This window comes from Choristoneura fumiferana, chromosome 26 (genome assembly GCF_025370935.1).
Source record: "Choristoneura fumiferana chromosome 26, NRCan_CFum_1, whole genome shotgun sequence".
NCBI lineage: Eukaryota > Metazoa > Arthropoda > Insecta > Lepidoptera > Tortricidae > Choristoneura > Choristoneura fumiferana.
This window is the reverse complement of record NC_133497.1, coordinates 1,154,449-1,166,319: the sequence shown is the minus strand read 5'-3', so window position 1 is coordinate 1,166,319 and position 11,871 is coordinate 1,154,449. Positions and strand designations below refer to the sequence as shown.

The following is an 11,871-nucleotide window of genomic DNA, read 5'->3' as shown; positions in this document are numbered from 1 at the left end:
TGCAATTTCGTTCGCAAAGAATTCGTTTATTCGCAGTCGTGAAACTATACAATTCTCCTGGATGAAAACTATCCTGTCTTCTTTTTAGGCTGCCTGGTCACTGGAGCAGAATGAGGTCCCTCTCGCTCTCGTATTAAACAGTGTAAGTGTCAGAGGGACCGCACGACACGAACTTCGAGTTTCGAGTTTCGTAGCAGCCCTGCAGGGATGTAACGGATGTGGTTTGATCGGAACCGAAAGCGGAACCAGTTTTCAATTTAGTTTATCGGCACCAGAAACGGAATCGGAGCCGAAAACTGAACCGGAACCAGAATCGGAGCCTGATTGATAGGATAGGTGGACGAGATGTTAAGGGTAGGTCTACTAAACCTGAGGGTCTATTGCGTAAAGTTTCTGACACTCGCGATCACAATGTTACATAATTTTATTAGCCTTCTGTTTTTTTTTATATTAGCCGCTCATGTCCAGTCGCCGCGGTACATTGACATCCGATATAACTTCCGTTTCAAAAGAAACGGAACCGGAACCAAAACGAATGTTTAATAACAAACGGAAGTTCCGACTTAACGGAAACGGAATCGGAGTTCCGTAACATCCCTGGTTCGTACATAGGCGTGAAGCTACGAATAAATAATAAGTCAAAAAATGATTACTGATTACTGATTACTAATTATAAACACTGTAATGGCTTGGTGGGATTTTCCGTCCTCATATACAGCTTAGACAGTTGGTGCGATCGCCGAAGGATAAGGAGCCTCTGAGTGGTCCCGGGGTATATATGATTCCGTGTTCATGTGGCAAGAGCTATATCGGTGAGACTGGGCGTAACGTTTCTACTAGGGTGGCCGAGCATTCAATGGACTCGAATTTGACGCATTACATCAGGTTTGATAAGGTGTCTGTACTTGCGAGAGAAAAGTTTTTCATTCCGCTGAAAGTGCTTGAAGCCATTGAGATTAGTCGTCATCCGAATTTTAACCGGGATTGCGGTTGGTCGGTACCCCCGAGTTGGAAAACAGTATTGAATACTCGTGATGCGTCATCGGTTGGTGTGAACGTGCCTTTACGGAGCGATGTTGTTAGTGTTGTGTGCTACCCTACATTAGACATTGACAATAAAAATGTCGATAGAAGTGCGGGTAGTTGTGCGCCGGTGTTAGTTTCGTCGGGCAGTCGCGCGAGCAGAGCGGTGGCGCGTAGTGTGCGTGTCGCGTGCTCCTGAGAAGAAGGGCTAGGAAATAGCCCGAAACATGTCGAGCTAAACTCGGTTTAAGACGTGAGTTATCCGTTACAATATCATTTGATACTGTAATGGCTGCTCTCATTATAGTTGTAAAGTTGCGTTTTGATCCGTAGTGCTGTTTGTAAATTAGATGTTTGTAATGAAAATAAAGAACACAGTATATCGGTTACCTGTGTCCCAAGACTCGTCGTAATGTGCCATGGCTGCCTCGAAGATTGAGCTTACGGCTGCCTTGGGCGATTGATTCCAGTCAACCGCTTTGCTCGTCTCGTTTACTTGTTGTAGTATATGTTGGAGATTATTGTAGGACAGTGCTGTTGATAAATGTAATTCTTAAATACATATTAGACTCGAGAACAAACATTCGTCTTATTCATACAAATACCTGCCCCGACCGGGGATCGATCCCGGTACCTCAAGCTATCCGGTCGTGATTTTTTGTGTGTGTATACTTACATTCCATATCCTTATGCAGAAGCAGCATCAGATGATACAATTCTATTGATACTGAAGGATTTTCCGCGTACTTCAGGGTATTATATTGTTCTGAAAAGAAAAAGAAAAGTTTTTTTTTTAAACTTGACCACTTTTTAGTGGTGTACTTTAATATTAGTAGAATAAGAAAAATCTTACTAGCTTTTTCTAGGAGACCTTCCAGAACATTCGCGTTGTTTTGCTCTAGTCCAATGCTTCTCATTGCTAGCAGCTTCTGTCTCAACCATGGCAACGTCTCACTTACACATAGATCTCTAAAAAAAAACTACGTGATAAAAGGAGTATATGCTTTTTAGCTTGGGCGACAATGATGGTGATATGATGAATAGTGATTATGATGAATGATGTCTATGAAGAATAGTGACCATGAAGAACGGTGACTATAATTGGTGTTCCCTTCTTTCGTAGACAGAAATTTCATAGAATTTCGTTTCGCAGAAAATTTTTAATATAATATATGTTCCTTGTATTTTTACTTCGAATATTATCGTTTCAACGAATATTTACTTGAATGAAACATATTTAATAGAAAAACTATTCAATAAATTTTATAATATCACTTTATTATTTATCAAATTGTAAAATTATTTTTTAACAAATATTGTTTGTTCGATAAAATATATTAGATATAATATGTTAGAAAGCGCTACTAGAAAAGTAGGTTAGGTTTGGTTAGAACTGCGACCACATCAGAAAACGAATTGCATGTTTTTCTTGGTAATCAGTTTTATAATAACTAAATAATATGAGAATAATGAATATTTGATTTGTTATTCTTTGATATGAATATCTAAACAAATTTATATTTGTAACAAAAATCAATGATTTAAATTTCTTCGAAGTAAGTGTTCTGCGTATTGATTATTCTATGAAACGATAATATGATTAAAAATGTTTGTTAAACGAAATTCTATTAAAATGTTGTCTGTAAAATAACGTACAACCGACTATAATTAATGGTAACTAATTATGATGAATGGTAACTTTGACAACAATCATGATGACTAATGATAAAGAATAATTAAGATTTTTTACGGTGGTATGACTCGTACTTACTCGACGTTCCTTTTAACGCAATCGAGGACCGCGCGCGATATTCCCATCTCATTCGCTCTCATGCACCATTTCAGCTCGTGCGAACGAGACAGCTTGTTTATCCTGTCCTCTTCAATCTGGCTGTGTTGCAGAGAATTATAGTATGACGATCTGAAAAAAAAAAACAAAATTTAAAATTACAACACGATAGACACCATTATAAATAATAAACTCCAAGGGCCTAACTAGATGGCGCGGGTGGCACTATTAATGTTATTTGAAACAAAAGAGGCTAGAATGCAGGTTTTTTCATTCAGCATACGAAAGGTTAAAGGGTCAGTAAATTTTGAAGTATATGTTATTCTGCCCCGTAACTCAGGAGACATTACTGATACATTTTGTCAGAAAAATGTTTGCATTAAACTATTAGCATGCTTAGATGATCCTTGAAGGAATTGCCTTAAAACTGTCACGCTCCTAATTTTTTTTTTTTTGGATTTGTACCCCATAAAATGATACATAACGTAATATATTTGTCATACCACAGATTTTCTCGCACTAACCTGACCATAAGCCGCGCTGCCCACTCCGCAAGGCATTCGTTCGTCGTGAAGTTACTACCGTGTATGTCTGTCAGTTCCAACAGGTCGTGACGCCATGAAGTCGCCTCGGTTATCTGTTAAAATTATGGAAATCCTCCTTTTATTATTGATAAAAGGTAAACTCTTTATTGCACAAAAAAATAAAATACAAAGAAATACAAACACAGAAAAGGAGAGCAAAGGCGAGCTTATCTCTTAAAAGGGATATCTTTCAGCTAACCCAGTTAAACCTAGCATACTTGGTTAGTTTGTTTGACGTACAATTATTTTTACGGTTTTATAACAAATTTCGAAATAATATTATCGATCAGACAGATACAAAATTTAATACAAAAATTTATCATCAATGTTTTTTTTTTTAAATATGGCTCTGTCCATTGGAGGACCATTTTGCCAGTGTCTAGTAGGTTTTGCCGTTGTACAGTAAAAAAAATCTAGAAAACGAAAGATGAACGATGACCGACTATCTGTGTTATTACAAGCTTTTTAGTTTCACCTGTCCCGTTGTCTGTCTGTCTGTAATCAAATCTTGCAAGTTAAATTAGACCAACTTCGTAAAATGCATGACAAATGACAATACAATAATCTATGGTAGTGACATCTTGGTAGTCCGGCCAGGATCGTCTCCACAGGACGGAACTCTCCAACGGTTAATGGCATCGACTTGAAATTTGGTATGCAAATGTAATTTGAGTGACAATACAAGTACAGTCAACAAAAATTACAGCCAGCAAAGCTTGTATTAAAAATGTTTTTTTTACCAAAAACTTATTTTAAGTTCGACGTCGAATAAAGATATGTCTATGTCTACATTGTCAAGACGACATTAATTAAAGTCTTAGACCAAAAATTATGAACGCATAGCCAATACGGTATTTGACAATTTTTCATTTATTTTATAAATTAGCTCTACAATGCACGTTATCCTACTAATATTATAAATGCGAAAGTTTGTGAGTGAGTGTGTGAGTGAGTGAGTGAGTGAGTGAGTGAGTATGTTTGTTACTCTTTCACGCTGAAACGGCTGGACGGATTTGGATGAAATTTGGTATGTAGATAGCTGAACATCTGGAATAAAACATAGGCTACTTTTTATCCGATATTCCCACGGATAGGATAAAATCTCGAAATATCAACCGTTGGGCTTAGAGTCATGAAATTTGATAAGTAGGTAGCTGACGTTTGAAATAACACATATGCTACTTTTTATCCCACGGGATAGGATAAAATCTTAAACTAATAACCGCTGGCTTAGAGCCCTGAAATTGGTATGTAGATAGCTGAACATCTGGAATAAACATAGGCTACTTTTTATTCCGATATTCCCACGGGATAGGGATAAAATCTCGAAATAACAACGCTGGGCTTTGAGTCATGAAATTTGATAAGTAGGTAGCTGGACGTTTGAAATAACACATAGGCTACTTTTATCCCACGGGAAAGGATAAAATCTTGAACTAATAACCGCTGGGCTTAGAGCCTGAAATTTGGTATGTAGATAGCTGAACATCTGGAATAAAACATAGGTTACTTTTATTCCGATTTCCCACGGGATAGGGATAAAATCTTGAAATAACAACCACTGGGCTTTGAGTCATGAATTTGATAAGTAGGTAGCTGGACGTTGAAATAACACATAGGCTACTTTTTATCCCACGGGATAGGGATATAAATCTTAACTAATAACCGCTGGCTTAGAGCCCTGAAATTTGGTATGTAGATAGCTGAACATCTGGAATAAAACATAGGCTACTTTTTATTCGGATATTCCGCACGGGATAGGGATAAAATCTCGAAATAACAACCGCTGGGCTTTGAGTCATGAAATTTGATAAGTAGGTAGCTGGACGTTTGAAATAACACATAGGCTACTTTTTATCCCACGGATAGGGATAAATCTTGAACTAATAACCGCTGGGCTTAGAGCCCTGAAATTTGGTATGTAGATAGCTGGAAATTATGGAATAAAACATAGCCTACTTTTTATCCCAATATTCCCACGGGATAGGGATAAAATCTTGAAATAATAGCCGCTGGGCTTAGAGTCATGAAATTTGGTATGTAGATAACTAGACGTCTGGAATAACACGTAAGGGACTTTTTGACTCGATATTCCACGGGATACCTAGGATAAAATCTCTAAATATAACACCACTGGGTTTAGAGCCATGATTTTGGTATGTAGGTAGCTGGACCTCTGGAATAACACACAGGCTAATTTTTATCCCGATATTCCCACGGGATAGGGATAAAATCTTGAAATAATAACTGCTGGGTTTAGACTCATGAAATTTGGTATGTAGGTAGCTAGACGTCTGAAATAACACATAAGCGACTTTTTGATCCGATATTCCCACGGGATACCTAGGGATAAACTCGAAATAACAACCACTGGGCTTAGAGCCATGAAATTGGGTATGTAGGTAGCTGGACCTGTGGAATAACAAATAATCTATTTTTTACCCCGATATTTTATCGGGATAGGGATAAATCTTGAAATATTAACCGCTGAGCTTAGAGTCATGAAATTTGGTATGTAGGTAGCCGTATGTCTGGAATAACACATAAGTACGCGACTTTTATCCCGATATTCCCACGGGATAGTTTTGTAACTAAGGGACCCATACATACCCGTATTATTATTATTATTTTTATTTTTTTCTTTAATTGTATACTGTAGTTTTTAAGTATTTTATTTGTAATTATTTTATTTTGAAAAATGACTTTCTGCCAAGTTTCTTGCGGCGCATTCTTCTTGGCAATGATGGTCTATCCGAAAGCGCTGGTAGTTTAAAAATGAGATGTAAAAGTGCCCATTGCGGCCTATTTATTGAATAAATGATTTGAATTTGAATTTTGCATTTGAATTTTGATAGGGAAAAATTTTGAAACTTCAGCACTGGGTTTAGAGTCTTGAATTTTGTACAGTTATTCACAACACAACCTCAATGAAGACCACGATATAAAAATTGGAAATTTCCAGGGGAATTTTGTAAAATCCCGAAAATTTCAATTGCAGCTACCACACCGAATAGTTTACGCGTGCGAAGCCGCGGGTAAAAGCTAGTTGAACATAAAAACTATTTTTAAGCTACCTTTAAATATAAAAGAGTTGTAAATGTTTGAAATTCAAGACTTGACAGAGAAAGACTTACTTGCATTTACATCGATAGTAACGATAGAGCTATATTTAAAAAAAAATGAAATCCTATGGACATTTAAGACATTTAAACATTCAAAAAACTGTGTACGGTTTGTGCTAGTGCTGCATTCTGACGGCAGAACATTTTTTTTATTTGACTGGATGGCAAACGAGCAAGTGGGTCTCCTGATGGTAAGAGATCACCACCGCCCATAGACACCTGCAACACCAGGAGGATTGCAGATGCGTTGCCAACCTAGAGGCCTAAGATGGGATACCTCAAGTGCCAGTAATTTCACCGGCTGTCTTACTCTCCACGCCGAAACACAACAGTGCAAGCACTGCTGCTTCACGGCAGGATTAGCGAGCAAGATGGTGGTAGCAATCCGGGCGGACCTTGCACAAGGTCCTACCACCTGCAAAATTACATTGCAGTAATATTCCCGATTCCCGCGACTAATCCTGAATCTGGGTCGCGACCCGGACCGAAACGGTGATATAATCTGTGCCAGCACTCACAGCTGATATTTCGAAGTGCCTCCGAGGCCACTGGTCCATGGCCCTCAGCCAGCCCACGGAGTTGTGGGCCATCTCTTGTCTGTACGATGCCGCCATCTTGTCGAACCACGACTTGGCATCAGCGGGAACTGAAAGGCGAAATCACGTTTCAAGTGGTGGTAAGCGTTGCTGCACATTACGTGTGGCAACACATGAGTGGAGGGCTATTCTGGTGTCCCGTCATGTCAACAAATTTTTAATTTTATTTAATAAGACCTAGTCGTAGAAAAAATATTGTATGTACTATTGTATAAGTAAGTCATAAATAGCTCGTGGCGTTTTTTTCTTACGACGTTCGCTACGCTCACATCGTAACCCACGCCACTCGCCTTTTCGATCCTTCAAGCACAACTTTTACATAAAATACTATTTAAAAAAAACAGACTGACGTATTGATGATTTCCCAGTCATTTAAAATGTGTCGATCACATGTTTGAACTGTTATGAACTGCTTACCTTCATAGGAGTCCAAGCAAGCAACGATGCCCTTCCTGTCAGTCCAGAGGGGAGGGAAAGAAGAGTTCCTTACAGCTCTCCTCTGTTGCAAAGTTAGGTTATCCCAATTAGATAATTTGCCAAACGTAGCTTTGAGATCTGAAATAATAATTGCAAATAGAAAATACGTTTATTTAACGCTAAAAAAAACATAGAACGACGAAAAAAAAAAACGCCGTAAAAACGCTGAATATTTACCCAACTATCACTATCACAAACACAAGTGACACTATTTACCGGCCCGCAAAATACCGACATGGAAATATCAGGTTGTTATTTCCATCTCGGTATTTTCCGGCCGGTAAATAATGTCACCCACAAACACCACACAAAAAACTAACCGTTTCGAACTCTCTACATGTTCATCATCAAAGGTACACGAATGTCGTGCATCGACTTTTGTCGTGAGTTCTTTAATGGGACTGCGCTAAGCTAGTGTAGTTAAAAATAATCTCGAGTTACCTTCTAACGAGAATGTCGTCGTCTCGTCCATTACGACATCTTGCGTATCGTGTCGAATACTAAAAATAAAATAAATTAGAAATGATTTTATAATTTATAATTCTTCAATCAATATTAGTAGGGTAGGGCAGGGATAGGGTAGGGTAGGGCTATGATAATACCGGACCTCGCCCATCTCTGGTGGAAACGCAGCCTTATACACGAGTAAATACCATCAAATTTTAAATACCATGGTTGCAATTAATAAATTAATATGAATATGTAATAAGCTTTTGTACTTTAGGGAATTTGAAAATAGTCATTTCAAGCTTCAATAACAATAAAAACTGACATGAGCTTCTATGGGTGTGTAGATGAAAAACAGCAACAGCAACATGTCGGTATTATTCGGGCCGGTAAAGAGTGTCACCTGTCAAAATGATCGAGTCAAAGACATAAATTCTTTTTTAATGTTTTTTAGTAATTTGGCGGTAAAGAAAACTCTCTCATTTTTTTAAATTAATTGGTGCTACTTAAAAATCTGATATTGTTTCCTGTGAATTACAAAGGTTATTCAGCTAGTCAGACAACAACTAAACAGACAGACAAGCAACTAAGGGGCTGTTTCACCATCCATTGATTAGTGTTAACTGACGGTTAAATGTGATGCCGTCTCTATTTGTTTTGTTCGAATAGACAGAGACGGCATCAGATTTAAACGTCAGTTAACACTAATCAATGGATGGTGAAACAGCCCCTAAGACTGCATGAACACGCATATTTTGCATAAGCTTAGCTATCGTAAGGTCGCGATTGATATAGACCTCCGCAAAGTGACGCCTGATTCAATGAATTATAAACTCTAAGACCGCCTCAATACGCTGAAACCGCTCTCAATGTTACTTATTTATTTATTTATTTATTTATTTAGCCCTTTGAACTGGGTGAGAGCTGATCTGATCTTTAGACTTTGTTGAATTTTATGTAGGTTGAAGTTGTCATAGGATGTCTCTCAACTCAGTGTGCCTGTTGGCAAAGGCCTCCTCCAGTAGCTTCCATTGTTCACGGTCTTGAGCAACTCTTCTCCATTTGGATCCTGCAGTAAGCTTAAGCTCGTCCTCCCAGCGCATTTGTTGTCGTCCTCGACGTCTTTTGCCATCTCTAGGATACCATTGCGTTATAATTTGGCTCCACTTTTCTTGTCTGGATCTCAACATATGGCCGGTCCATCTCCATTTCTGACGGTCTATTTTTTCCAGTATGTCGGTTAGTTTGGTTTTTGCTCTTAGTTGGGCATTGCTAAATCTGTCTTGCCTTCTTACTCCTGTCATGCTTCGTTCCATAGCTCTCTGGCATTTTTCTAATTTGTCTCTATGGTATTTAGTAAGGGACCATGTTTCACATCCATAGGAGATGCAAGGAAGGATACACGTGTTGAAAACTTTTCTTTTGGTTGACATATTATGGTCTTTAGATTTAACAATTTCCTTTAGGGACCAATATCTCTTCCACCCGTTGGCAATTCTCTTATTTATTTCCTTAGTTGTTTGGTTGTTAGGGGAGATAATCTGACCCAAATAGCAATACTCGTCAACGTATTCTAGTTGTTGTTCTTCGATTCCTATGGGTACCATTTTTGAGTTGGTCATTAGCTTTGTCTTTGTTATGTTCATTTTTAGACCCACTTTGGCGCTTTCAGTATTTAGAGTTTGTATCATCTTCTCAAGCTTCTTTGGACATTCCTCCAGAAGAACCAGGTCATCCGCAAATCTGAGGTGATTTAGTTTCCTTCCGTCTATGTTGAGTCCTAGATGTTCCCAGTCAAGATTGCGGAAGACATTTTCCAAAACTGCTGAAAAAAGCTTCGGGGACAGTGGGTCTCCTTGTCTGACTCCTCGCTTGATTCGTAATTCTTTGCCCAATACTTCCAGTTGGATTTTTGCTTTACTGTTTGCATATATAGTTTTGATGATATCAATATATGTTGCCGGTATACCTTGCTTTTCTAAACTTTCCCATATTGCCTTATGACTAATGCAGTCGAATGCTTTTGCATAATCTATAAAGGCTATATAAAGTGTTTTATTAAACTCATTATACTTCTCAAATATCTGTTTAAGTGTGTGTATATGGTCTACTGTTGAAAAGTTCCGTCTGAAGCCGGCCTGTTCCATTGGTTGACTCTCGTCCAGTTTTGCGGTTATCCTACCCAAAATGATCTTTGCAAATATTTTATAGACATTTGACAATAGGCTTATTGGTCGGTAGTTCCCGATGTCATCCTTTGCGCCTTTTTTGTGTAATAGAATTATATATGAGGTTTCCCATTGCGCTGGTATATATCCGCTTCTCAAAATTTGGTTGAACATCCCAGTAAGTATTGGTACTAAATCATCAATAGCTCCTCTTAATATCACGTTTGGGATTTTGTCCGGTCCAGGTGCCTTCTCCATTTTTTGACTTTTGATAGCCTTTTCCACTTCGCTTTGCAAAATATCAGTTTGCCACTCTGGCTTGTTCACCGTTGCTTCAGTCCCAATCTTGAATGTTTGCATAGGTAAAGGTTTTTGTGTGTCTTTGTTTGAATATAAGTCCTTATAGAATTCTGTGGCTAGTTCTTGTATTTTTTTCCTGTTTGTGATGGTATCTCCCTTTCCTTTTTTCTTTAGCTTGGGTACCCATTCTTTCCCTGTTTCTCTGAGGTCTTTCAGAGCTTTCCTAACACCGCCTGTTTTCGCTATTTGTCTTTCTAGCACCTCACGCCTTTTGTTTTTTACGGTCTCTCCTCATATGAGTTCTGATTTGTTTGCTGATTTCCGCAATTATTTTTATGTTTTCTTTGATTTTTCCGTGGGCCAGTATAGATTTTCTGCGATCTATAAGATGGATAGTCTCATCACTGAATATAAGTTTGCTTTTTACTTTTGTTTGTGTTGTTAGTAGATGTAAGTAGCTTTTCCAGGTTTTCATAGTTAGCCTTGATATTGCTTTCCTTATTGTATGTCCTTTCTTGTAGTTTAACTCTTAGCAGCTGGCCAATTTTTTTATAGTTCTCTGGAGTGATATTGACTGGAGTAGTAATGTTCTTTCTTGCTTTTTTTGGTGGTGCTGGCAGGATTGTACTTCTGACCATACGGTGATCTGTGCTAAAATTCAGTTTTGAGATAACACTTGTGTCTGTAAACGCCTTGGGATAATTGCTTATTATATAATCTACCTCATTTTGGTAACAACCGTCCGGTGAAATCCAGGTCCATTTATTCTTTGGGGGTTTCTTGAACGTACTGTTCATGAGAGTTAAATTGTGTTCTAACAAGAATTCAACCAGCCTTTGGCCGTTGGGGCTTCTTTTTCCATACCCATATCTTCCCAATACATATTCTTCATTGTTTTGTTTCTCTCCGACTTGAGCGTTAAAATCGCCCATCAATATAATATGGTTGGTTGTATATCCTCTGATGACTTTTGCCAGATCAGCGTAAAATGTCTCTGTCTCTGATTCTACCGCTTTCTCAGTTGGTGCGTATGCTTGTATAATGGACCAAGTCCTTGTGTAGTTTGGGAACTTAATGTTGAGCACTGCTATCCTGTCAGAGATCCCAAATATGTTCTGTATTTGTTTCTTCAGAGTCGATTTTATGAGGAACCCGATTCCTCTTTGTCCTCCTTTTTCCCCTTTGTTATATAATATATAATCCTGGTATTCGTAAATTGCTTCACCTTCCCTTCTCATTTCACATATTCCGAGTATATCCCACTTTAAATCTTGAATGGCAATATTCAGTTCTGCAAGGGTGTCCTGGGTTCTTAAAGTTCTGGAGTTTAATGTTGCTATATTGATTCTGTTCAATTTTCTGCAA

At 38.2% G+C, this 11,871-nt stretch overlaps 1 protein-coding gene across 1 annotated transcript; it reads right to left on the bottom strand.

Moving 5' to 3' along the window:
• Window positions 1–897: 897 nt before the first annotated feature.
• Window positions 898–8,086, bottom strand: LOC141442896 (uncharacterized). Its single transcript, XM_074108048.1, has 8 exons — window positions 8,033–8,086; window positions 7,532–7,669; window positions 7,037–7,164; window positions 3,337–3,449; window positions 2,795–2,944; window positions 1,877–1,992; window positions 1,700–1,789; window positions 898–1,557 (listed from the first exon to the last, which is right to left on the bottom strand). The coding sequence occupies exons 1-8, from the start codon at window positions 8,061–8,063 to the stop codon at window positions 1,370–1,372; spliced, it is 954 nt and encodes a 317-aa protein (XP_073964149.1). The 5' UTR covers window positions 8,064–8,086; the 3' UTR covers window positions 898–1,369.
• Between the last annotated feature and the right edge of the window lie 3,785 nt (window positions 8,087–11,871).

What these genes read in the sequence shown, in the direction of transcription:
- LOC141442896 (XM_074108048.1), bottom strand. Translation starts at nt 8,063, where the DNA reads ATGGACGAGACGACGACATTCTCGTTAGAAG. An exon ending in TGCGTTAAAAGGAACGTCGA is followed by an intron (nt 1,993 to 2,794) that starts GTAAGTACGAGT and finishes GTTTTTTTTTAG; the next exon opens with AGATCTATGTGTAAGTGAGA. An exon ending in TCTGCATAAGGATATGGAAT is followed by an intron (nt 1,558 to 1,699) that starts GTAAGTATACAC and finishes ATTTATCAACAG; the next exon opens with CACTGTCCTACAATAATCTC.